The sequence below is a fragment of the Lampris incognitus genome, chromosome 15 (assembly GCF_029633865.1).
Source record: "Lampris incognitus isolate fLamInc1 chromosome 15, fLamInc1.hap2, whole genome shotgun sequence".
NCBI lineage: Eukaryota > Metazoa > Chordata > Actinopteri > Lampriformes > Lampridae > Lampris > Lampris incognitus.
The window spans coordinates 45360044-45378738 of record NC_079225.1 but is presented as its reverse complement, the minus strand read 5'-3'; the positions used below and the strand labels follow the sequence as shown (position 1 = coordinate 45378738).

The window sequence follows — 18695 nt, the reverse complement described above, 5'->3', positions numbered from 1 at the left end:
TGAAGCCACAGCCCTCATTTCATTTTTAACATGTGCCTGCACTTTGTTTTTAATGACAATAAATTGAATTGAATTGAATATATATATAGGCCATGTAGGTTTGCACATACATGGAATTTGACTCTGCTTTCTTGGCTCTCTCAGTGTACTTCACATAGAATAGCAACACTACAACACAACAATCTTCACATATATACACAAGGATTGACTTATACAGAAGAAGTAAGAGGCGATGAAGTGCAATGGTGCAGAGAATATATCAGAGATGCTATATATATATATGTATATGCTCATTAATAATCATTAAAATGAAAATGCAGACAAGGTGAAAGATGTAGTCGCAATATAAGATAAAAGTCCTTCATGCAACAGACTCTAGTTTTCAGCACACTGTAATGTTCTGAAAAATATAGTTTTAGGATTAATATTAATTTCCTGCCAGTGTGAATATTTTGAAGTATTTTGGCTAGAAATGAATTACCGCCAAACATCAATGGGAGGAGAGTATTGTGTCCACCAGGCCTCTTGTGTATCGCACACACACTTCTTGATCGGGATTCAGGCATGAACAACACTGAAGGACACGGCAATCCGGAGGCTTTTTAAAATGTCAGCCAGCGCCATGATAGTCTGATTAGATTGTATTTTCAGCTTCATGCAGACAATGGAACATGTCTGAAAAAGGCCGAGAGTGTTTTTGCTCTTTTTGTTGTCCTTCGTTTGTCACACGTTTCTTTTTATTGTGAAGAAGTCATTCCGTTATTATTGATATGTCACATTTTAGTCAGTCTGTGCTGTGAAGGCATGACAGGAGTTAAGAATTTTGTCACCGAATGATTTTATTTTGGTTTACAGGGCTGCGCCTCCTGGAAGTGGTACTTTCCTTTCCACTACGCCCCGTTCGCCTCCGACTTCAAGGACATCAAAGACCTGTTCACCGATTTTGAAAAGGGGACCAAACCGGTAAGGAGATGCGGGAATGAGGAAAGACTGAAAGCTCCTTTCTTTTATATAATTACCTGATTTCATTTTTCCTTTGTATACCTAAAACTGCAACTTCTTTCAGATCAAATTCTTAACCTGTACTACACTTGCTCACCCACCCACACACACACATTTATTCGGTGCCTTTAGAAAATATTCACCCCCTTGAATTTTTTTCACATTTTGTTCCTGTGTCATCTCTAAGTTTGAATATTTTTTTCTGTCTTCACTAGCTCATTAAATTTCATGCATTTATGTAGCAGAACATTTGTTTATTTTCAAAAAATTAGACCTGCATTTCTCTTGTACAGAAGTATGATGCTGCCACCACCATGCCTTGATAGTATGGATGTTCGGCCACGTTTGGGCGAATATCAGCTTTAGTATAAAAAAATCTTTTTCAGAAGGTCTCAATTTTTTACCACAAGGCTTCTAGCAAAGTCCAGGCTTTACTTAACGTTGGTCTTTCCTGGAAGTGGCTTCTCTCCCAAAGAGGCTGAATCTCTGAGGTGCTGAGGAGACTGTTGATACCTGGACAGTTTCTAAGTTTTGTAGCCGGTCTCTTCTCTGACGACAGCCTTTTTTTGTCTTATTTGGTTGGCTGGCTTCAATGTGCCGGTGTCTGGGTTGTTCTATATTTTTTCCATTTTGTTACAGTTGACTTTGTGGTGATCCTTGAAAGGTTCAGGGTTTCGCTGATCTTTTTTTAACATTCTTCAGAATTTCGCCTCCTAGAAACTTCATCTATAAGTTTAACAGCATCTCTTCAGTCTTCGTGAGAGCAGCACTGATCTGATTCTGTTTCACTTATGACACCTCACAAAGTGCAACATATACATAGCTGGACTTTGTTAACATGTGATCTGAATCAAAAGTGAGTCTGGCCCCATTTAAGTTATTGACACAAAGGGGCACAAAGTCAAACACGTTTTTGATGGATGTCGGACTCCGCCTCCCTGTCCCTCGTCTCCTATTCTGTTTGAGATATTCATGGACAGGATCTCAAGGTGCAGCCGAGGTGAGGAGTGTGTCCATTTTGGGAACCTCAGAATTGCATCTCTACTCTTCGCAAATGATGTGGTTTTGTTGGCTTCATCAGAACGTGACCTCCAGCCTGCACTGGGGCGGTTTGCAGCTGAGTGGGCAATGGTCGGGATGAGAGTCAGCACCTCCAAGTCTGAGGCCATGGTTCTCTACCGGAAAATGGTGGATTGCTCCCTCCGGGTTGGGGATGAGTTATTGCCTCAAGTGAAGGAGTTCAAGTATCTCAAGGTCTTGTTCACAAGTGAGGGTAGGATGGAGCGGGAGATTGACAGGCGGATTGGTGCAGCATCAGAAGTAATGCGGACTGGACTGTTGTGGTGAAGAGGGAGCTGAGCCGGAAGGCAAAGCTCTCAATTTACCAGTCAATCTTCGTTCCAACCCTCACCTATGGTCATGAGCTTTGGGTAGTGACCAAAAGGGTGAGTTCGCGGCAGTGGTGTAGCCAGGAATTAATTTCGGGGGGGGGGGGGAGTTGAGAAAATATACTAAACATCAACGTGTAACAGATGATAGCTCTTTAGGAGTGGCAAATGTGTGTTTTATGTTATGTGAATGGATGACAGTAGGTGACAGTAGGTGAAGCGTATGTGTGTGTGTGTGTGTGTGTTTTTTTTTGTTGTTGTTAAATTCACATTGAGATTTTGTTGAATTTTAGCTTCCCAAATGTGAATTATCTAGTAGCTATGATAACCTTAAGAAGTATCAGTTATTTTTCTCAGAAACCGTTGGCCTGTGGATTATGTACCAATTCTGAAATGTCTTTGAAAAACCAATTTCAGTCAATGACATCTTTAGGCCATTTGGCAGTTTGGTTTCTAACCGTCGCTCTTTGTTGGCTGTCTACAGTTTAATCCCCTGGAGCAGCTTATGGGGGTGTTTCCTGCTGCCAGTGGCAACTTCCTGCCCACCACATGGAGGAATCTAATGAGCAGTCCGGTAAGTTTCAGTGTTTCACTTCTTTTCTGTCTTCTTGCGCAGGTTAGCCGAGGCAGTAAAGTGAAGGTCATCATTCACAGGCTGATTCTCTCATCCATCATTTAACTTTGCAGTCTTTCATCCGTCCATCAGCTGTCTTTCCACTATCTATCTTTTTTCTTTTTTTTTTTTTTTTGTGGGTGACATCTGCCAGTGCTAGAAGCTGCTGTGTAGTGGAGTCAAAGTCCTCATGTGCATAGACACACTTGGCCAATAAAGTGTTTTTGTTTTTTTTCCTCACTTTTTTCCCCTCCTTTTTCTTCCCAATTGTATCCGGCCAATTACCCCACTCTTCCAAGCCGTCCCGGTCGCTGCTCCACCCCCTCTGCCGATCTGGGGAGGGCTGCAGACTACCACATGCCTCCTCCGATACATGTGGAGTCGCCAGCAACTTCTTTTCACCTGACAGTGAGGAGTTTCGCCAGGGGGACGTAGCGCGTGGGAGGATCGCACTATTCCCCCCAGTTCCCCCACCCCCATGAACAGGTGCCCCAACCAACCAGAGGAGGACACATACCCACATTTGGCTTCCCACCCACAGACACGGCTAATTGTAGGGACGCCTGACCAAGCCGGAGGTAACACGGGGATTCGAACCGGCGATCCCCGTGTTGGTAGGCAACGGACTAGACCACCACGCTACCCAGACGCCCCAGCCAGTAAATTTGATTCTGATTCTGATCCTGATCCCTATCTTAAATCTCGAATATTCTGATATGAAGATTTGTGAGTGTTATTGGAAAATGTCTAGAAACCACCAGCCACATCAACCATCTGCCACTACCACTGTAATGAGTTAATGTCTACAGTATGAATCTGGGAAGGTGAGGGTTTTTTGAGCGCCATTCAAGATGAATGACAGTCGGCACCCTCCCCACCGCCAAACAACAAAACCTGGTTCAACCTGAGTTTTATTTGTTGTACTCTCTGTTGGTAAAGGTCTTCTACCAGCTTGTTCTGTCATATCTGCTTGTTAGAAAACAACTCCACTTCTTCAAACTCAACACTACCTGCCTTCTTCCTCATTTAGCCACTGTGACGAAGATGGGAAACACTATACACCCTGTTATTTTTACTGGCAAAGTCCTGTCAGAAGCATTGATGATTGGTTTTTTGTGGATTCAGTATTATCTTAAAATATAAAATCTGCTGTGGCGACCCCTGAAAAACAGGGGAAAAGCTGAAAGAAGAAGTAGTATTAAAATGCCAATGATGAAAGTGATCAAAAGGGACATTTCTTTACCTGTAAATATTCAGTATTGTAGCTTTAATAAGAAAAATAAACACTATTTGATTGATAAAGAGGGTCTGGCAAAAAGATTGTCTTTACGAATGGAAACTTTCTCGGTACCGTGTACATTTCAGTCAACTCCACCCAACATGTCCAGCTCATTTCTGCTCAAATTCTCTCTCTGAAACAGGACTCCACCATCATCGACTTTTACCCCGATGACTTCGCCCTCGATCTGAACGGGAAGAAATACGCCTGGCAGGGTGAGTCGCCTGTCCGCGTGCTAACCTGCAATGGTTTGACGTTGGTGTGCCGAAGAGCAAGGCACCAAAACTCCACAGGCTGTTTTAGGCTGAAACGTCCATTGTATTCATGTTATTTTTGCTGTATGTTATTTTTCAGCGATTTTTCTCGGGTCTATTCTTTTTTCTTTTTTGAAGGTGTGGCTCTGTTGCCTTTTGTGGATGAGCGCAGGCTGCGGGCAGCTTTGGCGGATGTCTACCCAGACCTCACGCAAGAGGAAGGTAAGCAGCATGGCCCCAGAAATGAATTATCCAACCATTAATCGTCTATCATTGGATTTCCATCCGTCCATCCTCTCTCTATCCATCAAGCCCTTCCTCCCTTTGTTTTTTTGGGATAAACCAGTCATTTATACTGGTGCCATGTATTGGGCCGATACCAGGCTAAAATGTATTACCGGTATCTGAGGTTTTACCAACCCCATGAGTAACGTGATAAATGAACCCAAAATGACTGTATTTACTGTATTTCTGGCACATGGAAGCGTGGATTTGTTCATTGGTGGACAAAGCAGATTTTAATCTCAATCATTTTGCCCACTGACCCCACACTGACAGTCTAAGTCTGTACTGTTCAGTAAAAGCAATGGATACGATCCGCACTTGGTGTCAGCCGATTCTGAAAGACTTGTACTTTGAAAAGAGATATCGGCACATCCCTCCTGTCTGTCCCCCATCTCCATCTCTTTATTTCCCCCTCTTGTTATCACCTTTTCTTTCTGTTCTTTTTTTTTTTCTCTGCCACTCTTTCTTCCCTCTTGTTCTTCCTTCCTTTCCTCCTTTCGTCCATGGTGTCGGACTTCTGACCACCGCTGCTGTTCTCGTGTTGCAGTGAGGAGGAACAGCCTGGGGAGTGATGTGCTGTTTGTGGGGAAGTCCCACCCAATCTGTGACTTCATCCAGGAACTGTACCGTGCAGAATCTCACGAGGTACTCACCCCCCCCACACACACACACGCACACACACATACACGTACAGTTTTTGTTCTGGTGTCTCTTTGTCAAATTCTCTTGACAAGTGCATTTAGTCGGAGAATCGGGCCTACACGGATGAAATTTAGTGTTGGAGAATCGGGCCTACAAGGATGAAATTTAGTTGGTTTTCTTCACAGTCCTTCAGCTGGACTGGTGTGAACCTGTAGTGTCCTGAACAGCGTTTTCAAAGTGGCGTATCCTGAGGCTTTTATGCAAACTGCCGCCATTAACTAACTCCAGGGGGTGCACACACCTCACTGTGACGTCCTCTTATAAACGCTGCTTAACCACACCTCCAGTCATTTCTCAGTAAAACCAGTCCAAATAAGTAAGAAAAGAAGAGGGGGGGGAAAGGCGGCTATAACCCCCATCCCCCCTAACAGTCATGTTCTTATAATCAGTGGCCAGCAAGCACGTCCACTGAGGTTAACAACTTCATGTTTCTGAGCGGTGGGGTTCCTGTGCAAAACACTGCCGACAGTTTGCAGCCACACATAAACCAGATTAGATGTAACGCTGGCTGTTGTGTTGTCAGAGAACACACGGCCCTGGTGTGATGTCACACATTTGGTTTTCCACACAGCTGTTTTTAACTTGGCATTTTACATTCGTGAATAAGCTCAACTGAAATGCCAAATTTAGAAAAGAAATCTGAAATACTGTTAAGTTTTTATAGTCAGTTAAGAAAAAAATGTGTTGTGAAGACGTTTTGGGAAAAACAACAGAAAGAAATAGATTTCTATAGATTTCTCACATGCCAAGTAATCCTTTGACTTTAATGATGTCTTATCCCCTCCTGTACGTTGTGGAAGTGTGAAGTTATCTTCATTCAAATGTTAAGGCTGTACCAAATGCAGTAGCGTTTTCCTCTTCAGTGTGCAGGTCTCGGTACAGTTTAAAGGTAGGTGCTGTGTTGTTCATATAGATTATATAGATTCTCAGATGTGGGCATTTGCTGTTTCATTTTCAGTGACTTGCCACGTTCTGTGGAAAACAAAAAATCCAAACTGACTTGTAGTTCATGGAGGCGGGATTAGGTTTGTACAACATGTAAAAAACAAACATGTCAGGACGTCTGGGTAGCGTAGCGGTCTATTCCTTTGCCTACCAACATGGGGATCGCCGGTTCGAATCCCCGTGTTACCTCCGGCTTGGTCGGGCGTCCCTACAGACACAACTGGCCGTGTCTGCGGGTGGTAAGCTAGATGTGGGTATGTATCCTGGTCGCTGCACTAGTGCCTCCTCTGGTCAGTTGGGACACCTGTTCCGGGGGGGGAGGGAGAACAGGGGGGAATAGCGTGATCCTCCCACATGCTACGTCCCCCTGGGGACAGTGAGAACCTCACTGTCAGGTGAAAAGAAGCGGCTGGTGACTCCACATGTATGGGAGGAGGCATGTGGTAGTCGGCAGAGGGGGTGGCGCAGCGACCGGGACGGTGCAGAAGAGTGGGGTAATTGGCCGAGTACAATTTGGGAGAAAAAAAGGAGGGGGGGGGGTGTTATCCATCGTTTGGCCTGGCTTTCAGCCTCTCGAGTTTTGGGGGGAGGTAGACGCAGGTCATCTAGTAACTGGAGGGTTGCTGGTTCGATCCTCTGCTCCTCCTTGCAAAAATGTGGAGTTGTCCTTGAGCATACCTGACCCCTTACTGCCCCCGAGCAGCTGGTTGTTACCTGGCATGGTTGACACTGCTGGCGGTGTATGAGTGTGTGTTTTGGTGGATGAATGTGAGACACTCGTTGGTTGTAAAGCACTTTGAGGGGTTGTTGCAGTAAGAACAGCGCTGTGTAAAAGCAGTCCGTTTACCATTTGTGTTAAAACCAGCTAATGGAAACACATTTGCTGTGCGTTTTAGTTTTATACTCTAGAATTTGCTTTAACGAAACACGTCTTCCCTCTGGAGTCCAGTTCAGTTGTCCTCATCTCTCATCTCGTCTCTCCCAGGGCACTGAGATGCCTGCAGAGCTTTGCCATGGAATCCAAGGTACATTAACTCCGGATGAGGATCCTATTCTACCAGATAAGTAAGGAATGGCGGCTTTACTTTCACGTTTGTCCATTTCCCAAGTGGCCGTGATGTTAAAGAGAAGCATCGTAACCCGAATGCGAAGGTGTCTCTGCCTTCGCCACCCATGACTCATGCATGCCCATGGTTTGTATTTGAACTTTGTTTTTCAGGTTGGTGCAGTCTCCGATCCCCTCGCTGCGGGACATCGCCCAGAACAGCGCCATAGGGTAAGAACTGTCAGGTGACTGGGGGGCAAACAACACATCTAACACCCTAGTAAGAGCAACAGAGCAGCTTCGATGCAACATGTAATGGATATTGCTATGCTAGCAAAAAAACAGCGCTAAAAGAAGTGGAGTTGGTGAAAAGGTGTTCTTGGGGAGACTAGAGCAGATTCATGTTATCCAGAGTGAGCTTTGTGGAAGACCATGATTTGAGCTTGGTAATCACCGGAAGGCACAGATCTGCTCAAAGGTACCGAGGGGTGGACAAAATAACGTTTAATCAGTGTATTAACATCAAGTAAAAGTAGGACCGCTCTTCAGTCATTCTTGTAATGCTGCCATGCAAGTTTTGAACTGTATGGGGCAGCATGGATCAGGAGGTAGAGAGGGTTGTCTAGTAATTGGAAGGTCGCTGGTTCGATCCCCAGCTCCTATGGAGAGTGTGTCGAAGTGTCCTTGAGCAAGACACTGAACCATTAACTACTGCTAATGAGCAGGTTGGCACCTTGCATGGCAGCCTCCACCATCGGTGTATGAATGTGTGTGTGTGTGCGGGTGGATGTGGGGCGTACGCTGTAAAGCAGTTTGAGCGGTCGGTAGACTAGAAAAGCGCTGTATAAAATCCAGTCTATTTACCATTTTACCATTTAACTGTGCATAGTGGAATATTGGACCGTTCTTCAGAGAGGTGGTGGAAATCTACTTCCAGAACATCCCATAAAAGTTCAGTGATGTTTGGATCTGGTGATGGGGAAGCCGTGCAGGGTGTTTGACTTCATCCTTGTGTTGATGAAAACATGGCTGAACTTGTTGAGCAGCATGAACGGGCACATTTTTGTCTTAGACTGAGTATGGCCACATTATGAGGAATTAGTGTTTGTACCATACATGGAAAACTTTAAACCCGTAAATGTAAAAAAAGAGTCAGGGGTGTCCAGGTAGCATAGAGGTCTATTCCATTGCCTACCAACAGGGGATCGTCGGTTCGACTCCCCTAAAATTGGCCATGTCTGTGGGTGGGAAGCCGGATGTGGGTATGTGTCCCGGTCGCTGCACTAACGCCTCCTCTGGTCGGTCAGGGCGCCTGTTTGGGGGGTAGGTTGGAACTGGGGGGACTAGCGTGATCCTCCCACGTGCTTCGTCCCCCTGGTGAAACTCCTCACTGTCAGGAGAAAAGAAGCGGCTGGGGACTCCACATGTATGGGAGGAGGCATGTGGTAGTCTGCAGCCCTCCCCGGATCAGCAGAGGCATTGGAGCAGAGACCGGGATGGCTCGGAAGAGTGGGGTAATTGGACAAGTACAATTGGGGAGAAAAATCCATTAAAAAAAAAAAAGTGCACATGCTGCATCTCTACTCTCCAAAGATGTTAACTGACACCAAAGACTACAGGATGACAACAGTGTCCAGACTTTATTTGTACACAGGTTAGTTTGTCTGACCTGTACAGGTCGAGTGAAGTTGACTGTGTGTGAATGTGTGTGCTCCATTGAGCTTTGCATTCAGTGAAACTTGGATTGAATAAAGGTCGAGCCTGCTGCATTTCTGCGATTAGAGAGTAATGCCACTATTTTATTTCCTCCACCTGAAAACAAATCATTCTTTTCTCTTCCAGAATAAAGTTTCGGGATCCCAAATATGATGACGATTTTGTGTTCAAGGCTGCCCTCCTTCCTGGAGCCAAGTGAGTTCGCTTCTCTCTTTAAACCTTTAATTCCTTCTAAAGACTGACAAATCACTGCTGGTTTTCAGTAACCTGGCATCACACGCACCTTACATGGAGCCGTTCAATTCAACAGGAGTCTGAAGTGACTTGACATAGGTGGTTTCTTTTAGTGTAGACCACAGAGTAGCCCGGTACAACCTGTCTGTCTGTCTGTCCAGCCATCTCTCCGTCTGTCTACACGTACATACATCACACATACGTCATGGATATGTATGTCATTAGAGATGCACCGCTTGATCGGCCATGACCGACGACTGGCTGGTCAGTCTCAGATAGATCCAATTCTGTGCCGGGCAAATTTACACGCATGTGCTGCACGATGGTTCATGTTGCACACACAGCGGCACAGACAGTAATGTCACAGACACACACACGCTAAAACATGTCGTGGAAAACCATCATTTACTTCGATAAAGTGGGTTATACTGCAGTTCATTTTCAGTTGGATTTTATTTCTACGGAAAAGCTGTGTCCAGTAACCTGGAACACTTTCTTATTTTGAGATTTATTTGAGTGAGACTGAGAGAAGATCCTGTAACCTGGTGCCGTTCTGAAGAAAATCTAAAAGTTATTTAATAGTCAGTGTTTTATTATGAACATACAGTTGAAATTTCCATTAAAGAAAATTTACCAAATCGTTTGCATGTGCTGTCAGTAATAGTTCTTAGAAAAAAAGAATCGGGAGTTGACAGGTCAGACTTTTAAGAAATCGGAATCGGCCAAGAAAATTGCAATCGGTGCATCTTTTTTATATCATTCATCATACATCCAAACATGCACACACGTCCAGAGTCCCAGCAGTAAAAACACAGACAAAACATGGACTGAGAAAACCGAAACCGTACAAAGTTATACTAATAAAGCTGCTCCTTAACTGTACTGTTTCATTTGATGTTGGTAAAACCATTTCACAAATACACAATTGAACTTCAATAAAACCACTTCCTTCTTTTTTTACTGCAGGATCCCCAGTAAGGTTCTGAAACCAGGGGACTGGGAGAGAGAGAACAGGGGTCCATGGAGACCTCAACTGGGTTTCAATCCAAACAGACAGCAGGCCCATCTGAACCAGTCTGCCTTCAGGGCTCTTGGGTGAGTGTCTGTGTTACTGTTAACACACCAAGGTCTTTTGAGGTTCAGTTTAAAGTCTCTCTGTGTCAGCACACACAGATTCAGCCCTGTAATTCTGGTTTAGATAATGAAGTAAGCCATGCTGGTTCTGGCAGTTAAATAAAAGAGTCTGCGTGTCGGTTTGTTTGCATATGGAATAGGTGTTAGAGCGTTTTGCAGCTGGGGATCCCTGCAGTCAGCTGAGACTGACAAGTCCCTTACATGAGGGATGAAATGTTTCTCCCACTAAACCTTGTGTCCAGATGAATAGATTCAGCTTTTCTGGGATTTCAACACCTTGGTGACTGAACATGCCCGTTCCTGTTTGTGATACTGATGGACAGCCTCACAGAACATCAGAAAGAGCCACCATGGAGCACGATGTTTGCTGATGACATCATGCTAACAATTGAGGACAAGGAAAGGTTGGAGAGAGATCTTGAAGATTGGAAAGAAACTCTAGAGATTAGAGGACTAAAGATCAGCAGAACAAAGACTGAGTACCTGTGTATAAATAAGCAATTGGAAAGTCCAGGATTGACCTTAGGAGGAGAAGATGTCCCAGAAGTTAATGAAATAAAATACTTAGGATAAACAATACAGACAGAAGGCCGTGGTAAGAAAGAAGTCGAGAAAAGGACACAGAGTAGTAAAATGTCTCGGAAAGTGAGTGAGTAGTTAGGGAGGAGGACAGGTGTCTTTCTGTCCAGAGCTCACTGAACAAGAACTACCAGTATCACGTGGACAAAGTAGCACACATATGTACGCACACAGTATGTACATATACAGTGTGTACGTATATAGTGTGTACGTATGCAGTGTGTGCGTATACAGTATGTATGTATAGTGTGTACATATACAGTATGACCATATACAGTATGTATATATACAGTGTGTACATATACAGTATGTACTTATACAGTGTGTACATGCACAGTATGTACATATACAGTATGTACATATACAGTGTGTACGTATAGTGTGTACATATACAGTATGTACATACACAGTGTACATACACAGTATGTACATATTCAGTATGAACATATACCGTGTGTACATATACAGTATGTATGTATACAGTATGTACGTAGTTCATATGAAACATACGGATAGTAAACATACTGCACGGAGAAGAACAGATTTAATCATGGGTGGAGCCGTGGGACTTGATTCAGACCCCCGTGATACCAGTTAGGAAGGATCAGCCCCTGCCTGAGAACCTGCCCTGGGACTTAGGAAGAGGAGTTTGAAACGTTTTTTTTTTTTCAGCATCGAGAAAGCGTTGTGAGCGTGTGGCGAACCGTTCAGGGCTGTGAAATGTTAGATTTTAACCTCTACAGCTGGTACATTAAATTAAATTAAGAACTGAAAATCCGCAGGTGAGATTTCCTGATTTAGTCCCACATGACAGTTGTAAAACTGGCAAGAAATCTGACTTTTAAACCTACCTTTTTTTGGGGGGGAGGGGGCTATACATAGAAATAAGTTTGATCATAAAGATTAGGATTTCCCTTAGAATTACAATACGTATTAGAAAATTCATAAGATTGAAACGTAAAAAGAATCTGGCGTGTCTGTGTGGTAACATGACAGAGCGATGTGCACCGGTGGTCATCTGTTTTAATGCAGGACAGACTCAGACTTCTACACATCTTGACAAACAAGGAACAAAAACCCACAAAGACGTGGACTAGTCCCCTGCCAACTGCTGCCCGTTCTCAATATTTTATGTTATATGTAATAATATATTATTATATATATTATATGTTATTTTATCATAATATATTATTGTATTATAATATACTATAATATATATTATAATATATTATATATTATAATATAATATAATATGCTCTGTGATAGACTGGCGGCCTGTCCAGGTTGTCTCCCCGTCTGCCGCCCAATGACTGCTGGTATAGGCTCCAGTGTCCCCGCGACCCTGAGAGCCGGATAAGCAGTTTGGATAATGGATGGATGAATATATTATAATATTATATATTATAATATTATATCTTATAATGTATTATTATATATAGTATATATATTGTGATGTAGAAGTCAGCGGTGTTCAGCAGGGACTCTACAGCCTGTGTAAATCTGCGTTGTGGGAGTGAGGGATGTTTTCTGAAACAGAAAATGTGTCTAAATGTGTAAATGTTTTCAGTCTTCCCCCAAACCGTCGCCATTAAGCAGCCACCCGTGATTACGATCCCTGCTCCTCCCCTCCACACATTGATATTATCATTAAGGACACGGGAGTCGTGGAACATCTGGCTCTTTCTGGCCGTTGCATGTTGGGAAATTAATTATGCACAGATTTGAAGAAACACAATGTATTCAGATTTTTCTTTTCCTTCCTGGGCGAGCCCTTGGTAGGGTAATTCAGGCTGTTATTTGCCTTGATGGGGCCAAACAGGCAGGTGCTCTGTCTGGTGCACAAGAAAACGCGGGACCCACAATGAGAATAGAAGGATTTTGCTATTTTCTACATTTTAAATTAAAATACCCACTGCTCATGTGTCTGTATGCTGTGGAATAACAGACCCGACACGGTCTGGTGTTGAACTTGTGCTTTTTTATCATTGTGTTCTCTTGTCCGTTGTGAGTTGGAGACAAAAAAATACATGGGAAATTTAAGAGATATCTGAGAAATAAGGTAGAATTTAATCTGTTGTGGTACAGGTGGTCTGTATAACTAGAGTTCACATTTAGTCTTTGTACCAGGGGTTTCAATCCCTGGAGTAGCTCAGTGGCTATAGCAAGGCACTAAACCCAACAGGCTATGGTCAAGTCACACTGAAAGCGTTTCAGAAGCTTTTTTTGGGGGGGGTCCCCTTTTTTTTCCCCCAATTGTATCTGGCCAATTACCCCACTCTTCTGAGCCGTCCCGGTCACTGCTCCACCCCCTCTGCTGATCCGGGGAAGGCTGCAGACTACCACGTGCCTCCTCCCATACATGTGGAGTTGCCAGCCACTTCTTTTCACCTGATAGTGAGGAGTTTCACCAGGGGGACGTAGCACATGGGGGGATCACGCTATTCCCCCCAGTCCCCCCTCCCCCCTAACAGGCGCCCTGACTGACCAGAGGAGGCACTAGTGCAGCGACCAGGACACATACCCACATCCGGCTTCCCACCTGCAGACACAGTCAGTTGTGTCTGTAGGGACTTCCGACCAAACCAGAGATAAACGTGGATTCAAACCGGTGATCCACATGCCGGTAGGCAACGGAATAGACCGCTACGCTATCCGGATGCCCAGAAGCATTTTTAACCATCAGTCTGAAAGAAGAGAAGCACTTCCATTTCAGACAATGTTTCAATCTACACCGGCTGTTGAGTATTTACAACAGATGTAGTGTAAATGTAATGTGAGGCGCGTCTCACATCCATCAATACGCGACCTCTTCCGCCCTGTTCCTTCTTTTTACGCATCAAGTTGATTTATATACATGACATACATTCAAATCCAACCAAACTCCCACTTTCTTTATCAGTGGTTCCCAACATTTTTCATACTGTGGTTGATACATGGGGATGGATTTTTGCTCGGGATGCAGCAAATATATTCTGCAGTAAGATGAGCAATAAATTCTCATTACCTTAATTAAATATCCTATTGTAGCCTCTATATTTTGTCTTTATTCATGCTCAGTAATCCAGGTGAGACAATCACAGAAAGGTGAATCAGTTCATCTGGACACAATGTTTAGTGGGAGAAATGTTTCAAGATTCAAGATTCTTCACTGTGACCTCTTTAGTCTAAACTGACTGCAGGTATCCCCACCCTTGTAAACAATACAGTGGCATAACGGCTGAAAACAACAAATCAGTTTCATATGCAAAAAGGCGTGATCATTAACCAGAGTTACAATGGCCATGTGTACTATTCACAGAAGATTGGGGAATACTTGCAATCACACCATTGTAAGATGTTTTGAGACCATTTCAGACTAAGATGACTGTTTGCTAAAATGAGGTGTGGTGACTTGTGAGTCACAAGTACTCACAAGTTCCCAGTTTAGCACCGCCACGTTGGAGTTCTCCCCAGGGAATGTGAGGGTCGCCTCCATACGACTGCGAGTCGTGGAGGGGAAGGCTCTGACTGTTGTGTGTGCTTATGCACTGAATAGCAGTTTGGAATATCCGGCCTTCTTGGAGTCTCTGGGTGGTGTCCTGGGTAGGGCCCACCTGGGGACTCTATAGTTCTGCTAGGGGACTTCAATGCTCACGTGGGCAACAATGGAGAAACCTAGAGAGGCATGATTGGGAGGAACGGCCTCCCCGAGCGGGGCGTTGTTATTGGACTTCTCTGCGAGTCATGGATTGGCCATAACAAACACCATGTTTGAACATACAGGAGTTCATAAGTGTACTTGGTACCAGAACACCTTAGGCCGAAGATCGATGATAGACTTGTGTGGTTGTATCATCAGATCTGCGGCGGTATGTTTTGGACACTTGGGTGATGAGAGGAGCAGAGCTGTCAACTGATCACCAGCTGGTGATGAGATGGATCAGATGGTGGGGAAGGCTGCCGGACAGACCTGGCAAACCCAAACGTGTAGTGAGGGTCAACTGGGAACGTCTGATGGAGGCCCCTGTCCGTGAGGTCTTCAACTCCCACCTCCAGAAGAAGTTCTCATGTATCCCGAGGGAGGCTGGGGACATGGAGTCTGAGTGGGCTATGTTCAAAGCCTCTATTGCAGATGCGGCAGGTAGGAGCTGTGGTCATAAGGTCATCGATGCCTGTCGAGGTGGCAACCTAAGAACCCGCTGGTGGACACCGGCGGTGAGGGAAGCTGTCAGGCTGAAGAAGGAGGCCTTTTGGGCTTGGTTGGCCCAGGGGTCTCCTGAAGAAGCAGACAGGTACCGGGAGGCCAGAAGGGCTGCGGCGCAGCAGGGGGCAGTGCGTGTAATGGATCGGGTGGATGGAGGAGATAGGGTGGTCGGGTGGATGGAGGAGATAGGGTGGTCGGGTGGATGGAGGAGATAGGGTGGTCGGAGGAGGAAGCGTTGCAGGAGTGAGGTGCTCAACTGCTTCAGCGAGCTGCCCCAGATTGCCCGTGATGCATTGGAGGGGCCACAGCACCGTCTCAGTGCGGCTCAGGCGGGTGTTCACATGCCAAACACTCCGCCCGATTCCACCCAATTCCCTCTCCAGCATGTTGAATCCGGCCTACTGGAGTCCCAGGAATGGGTGGTCCTCCTGCCAGATGATGTTCCCACGTCATGATCTGGGTCGACTCTTCCCTCCTGTCGACCTCAGTGATGATTTTTCCACCATCTCTGCTGCCTCCACAACTACCCTCTTGCCCTGCCTACTGGGTCTGGCCTCACGATCTTCAGCCAGCAGAGCTGCGTGACATGTACAGGTCATTTATTGTATGGCTTTGTTGCAGGAGTTAATGTAAGATAAACGGTTTTCACAACACATTGATGTACTGTTATCATTGCATTACCATGGACACCCACCTCTAACCCCCCAAACCCCTCAATGCTCTCAGCACCGAGGCTAAAGGCAGCAATGTCCTCCGCTGATATCAGATCCTCAGTGGTCGTAGGTGGTCCTCCTCCCATTTCTAGTAGCTGTTTTCGGTGAGCGGCGAGCTTTTCCCCCCCGTCTCCTGACATCGTTGTACCACTTTTGACATTGTAGCATAGTGATGGTGATGCTGGAAGACAAGGGACATGCTCACCGTTACTCGTCCCCACGCCTGCGTCACCTCAGGAGGCTCTGGTGTGATCCTGCTGTTGCTGTAGATGGTCTGCTTGTGCGCTTTCACTTCGTGCTCATGCAGAGCTATTTCATCTGCATAGAGGTGTTTTTTCCTACTACTTGGCAAATCTGCCATTATAGCAGCAGTCCGCCAGGATGCAAAATGCAGTCCGCCAGGATGCAAGGGCACCTGGCTTTTAAAGGGAACGTGAGATGACACTGGTTTATCTCATGTTGCACCCAAAACACACCTATGATTTATTAAGAGACTAAGTAAAACCCCTTTGAACCGTGTGCATTACTTTGTGTTGAATTCGGGATCAGGTCTCCTATCCTGAGACCGCCCAAGTTACCACTCCTGCTGCTATTCGGAAGTGCTCAGCTACTGGTTGCTGTTGTTATTATGTGTTCAAGGGATTGCTGTGTATTGATTATTGTATGTGTCAAAAATAGTTTTGTGGTGTTTGGACCTCAGAATGTTAACGTGGTGGTTTCTGTTGTTCCAGTCACAACCTGGGCAGACCCCAGCACTCAGGGGGCCAGTACAGCAACACGCCACCACCGAGCAACTATCAGCGTGGAAACTACCAGAATCCACACAACCGCAGAAACGCTCCACCTTTCCAACGTAAGGATGCACACACACACACACACACAACTCACACAGACACTAAACACACACACACCCGTCCTGCAACCTCTTCCCCCCAAAATCAGAATCTTTGGGTCCAAATGGAAAAGAAAAACTAATATAAATTAGTCTTTGCTGGTCTGAAGATGATCTGCGACAGGCCGACCTTTTTACTTTTTATTTTTTGGATTTTTCTCCCCTTTTTCTCCCCAATTGTATCCGGCCAATTACCCAACTCTTCTGAGCTGTCCCGTTCGCTGCTCCGCCCCCTCTGCTAATCCGGGGGGGGGGAGGGCTGCAGACTACCACGTGCCTCCTCCCATACATGTGGAGTCACCAGCTGCTTCTTTTCACCTGACAGTGAGGAGTTTCACCAGGGGGACGTAGCACATAGGAGTATCACACGTTTCCCCCCAGTTCCCCCTCCCCCCTGAACAGGCGCTCCGACCAACCAGAGGAGGCGCTAGTGCAGCGACCAGGACACATACCCACATCTGGCTTCTCACCCACAGACACGGCCAGTTGTGTCTGTAGGGACACCCGACCAAGCTGGAGGTAACACGGGGATTCGAACCAGCGATCCCCATGTTGGTAAGCAACAGAATAGACCACAATGCTACCTGGACGCCAGGCCGACCTTTAAAGTGAGACAGTGCTTGCTGTGCTAAGGGAATGTCTGATACCTCGTGTGGATGGTAGTGTCGACATGTCAGATAGTATATTATGTATTAAATATTAGTCACCGAGTGATAAACATGTAGGGCCACCACATCGACCACGAGGACGGATGGTCATTTACTCTGGAGCAGATCCCAACGGCGATTCTTGGCTTAAGAGCATAATGTGCCCGAAATGCCACAGGTTTGATCCCCGCCACAACCACCATGCGTCTCTTTAAAAGGAACGTGTCCCGCGAGGCACTTAACCCCGCTCACCCTGGGCAAGAGTTTCCGCCAATCCCTGATACTGACCTGGAAAATGACCACAGAACGATGACAAAATAGACAGACACCCTTTTAATTCACAGGTTGAAAAGTAGACATGTTGTGTACTGTGTCTCCAGACTGCCTCTCGGAGACATAAATACTCGTCTCACACAGTTCAACATCCCCCTTTGTTCTGCGCCAGAGGGACACTGGATGGCTCGCCACATATGGAGGCAGAGTCTCCCTTTCCCAGCTCCCAATCACGCCGTGTTGTGGAGCCCCGGCCTCAGACCTGCGGTCCTGTCGCAGTACTCCTCTAGTTTGACTTTGATGTGCCAATTTGCAAGTTGATGAATAATCTCATCCGCCTGCTGATGGCGTGCGGGGGAGTCGTGGCTATTCTGGTGGTACTTGATGCAAATAGGGGGTTTTGGCTCCTCCAGATTGCTGCAGCAACTCCCCTGGCCCCTACCCATCATTCTTGATATTAAACTAGCCAATTAGCCTTTAAGGGGTGGGGGGGGGTTGTCGTCGTGGAAACGGTTATTTTAATAAACTGAATCAAGGTAAGTGTTCTGCTTTGTGATTGTGTGTCTTCCTCTGGCTGCGGCGTCATTTCATACAGGATGAGATTTATTTAATCATCAGGCGCTCCGGCCAGGAGGAGACCCGTTTAATTGTTACTGAAGCATTCGTTCTCCGTTTGAATCCGGCCGACTTAGTGCTTCTAGAGTATGATACCGTTGATGTTTGCCTGGATTGGAAATGTGTGTTTATTTTTATTTCATGTTTTAACCCAAGTTTGACTGGTCACAGAAACGTCTCCTGGAGTTTTATGGTT

The 18695-nt window shown here is 45.6% G+C and overlaps 1 protein-coding gene across 1 annotated transcript in view; it reads left to right on the top strand.

Moving 5' to 3' along the window:
- xrn2 (5'-3' exoribonuclease 2) overlaps positions 1-18695 on the top strand; it is an 82763-nt gene that overhangs the window by 56053 nt on the left and 8015 nt on the right. The window contains exons 19-28 of the mRNA XM_056294337.1: positions 856-963; positions 2875-2964; positions 4425-4497; positions 4675-4758; positions 5369-5466; positions 7454-7533; positions 7688-7744; positions 9356-9424; positions 10430-10558; positions 16804-16925. Coding sequence (XP_056150312.1) covers positions 856-963; positions 2875-2964; positions 4425-4497; positions 4675-4758; positions 5369-5466; positions 7454-7533; positions 7688-7744; positions 9356-9424; positions 10430-10558; positions 16804-16925 — 910 coding nt within the window. The remainder of the gene's footprint in view (positions 1-855; positions 964-2874; positions 2965-4424; positions 4498-4674; positions 4759-5368; positions 5467-7453; positions 7534-7687; positions 7745-9355; positions 9425-10429; positions 10559-16803; positions 16926-18695) is intronic.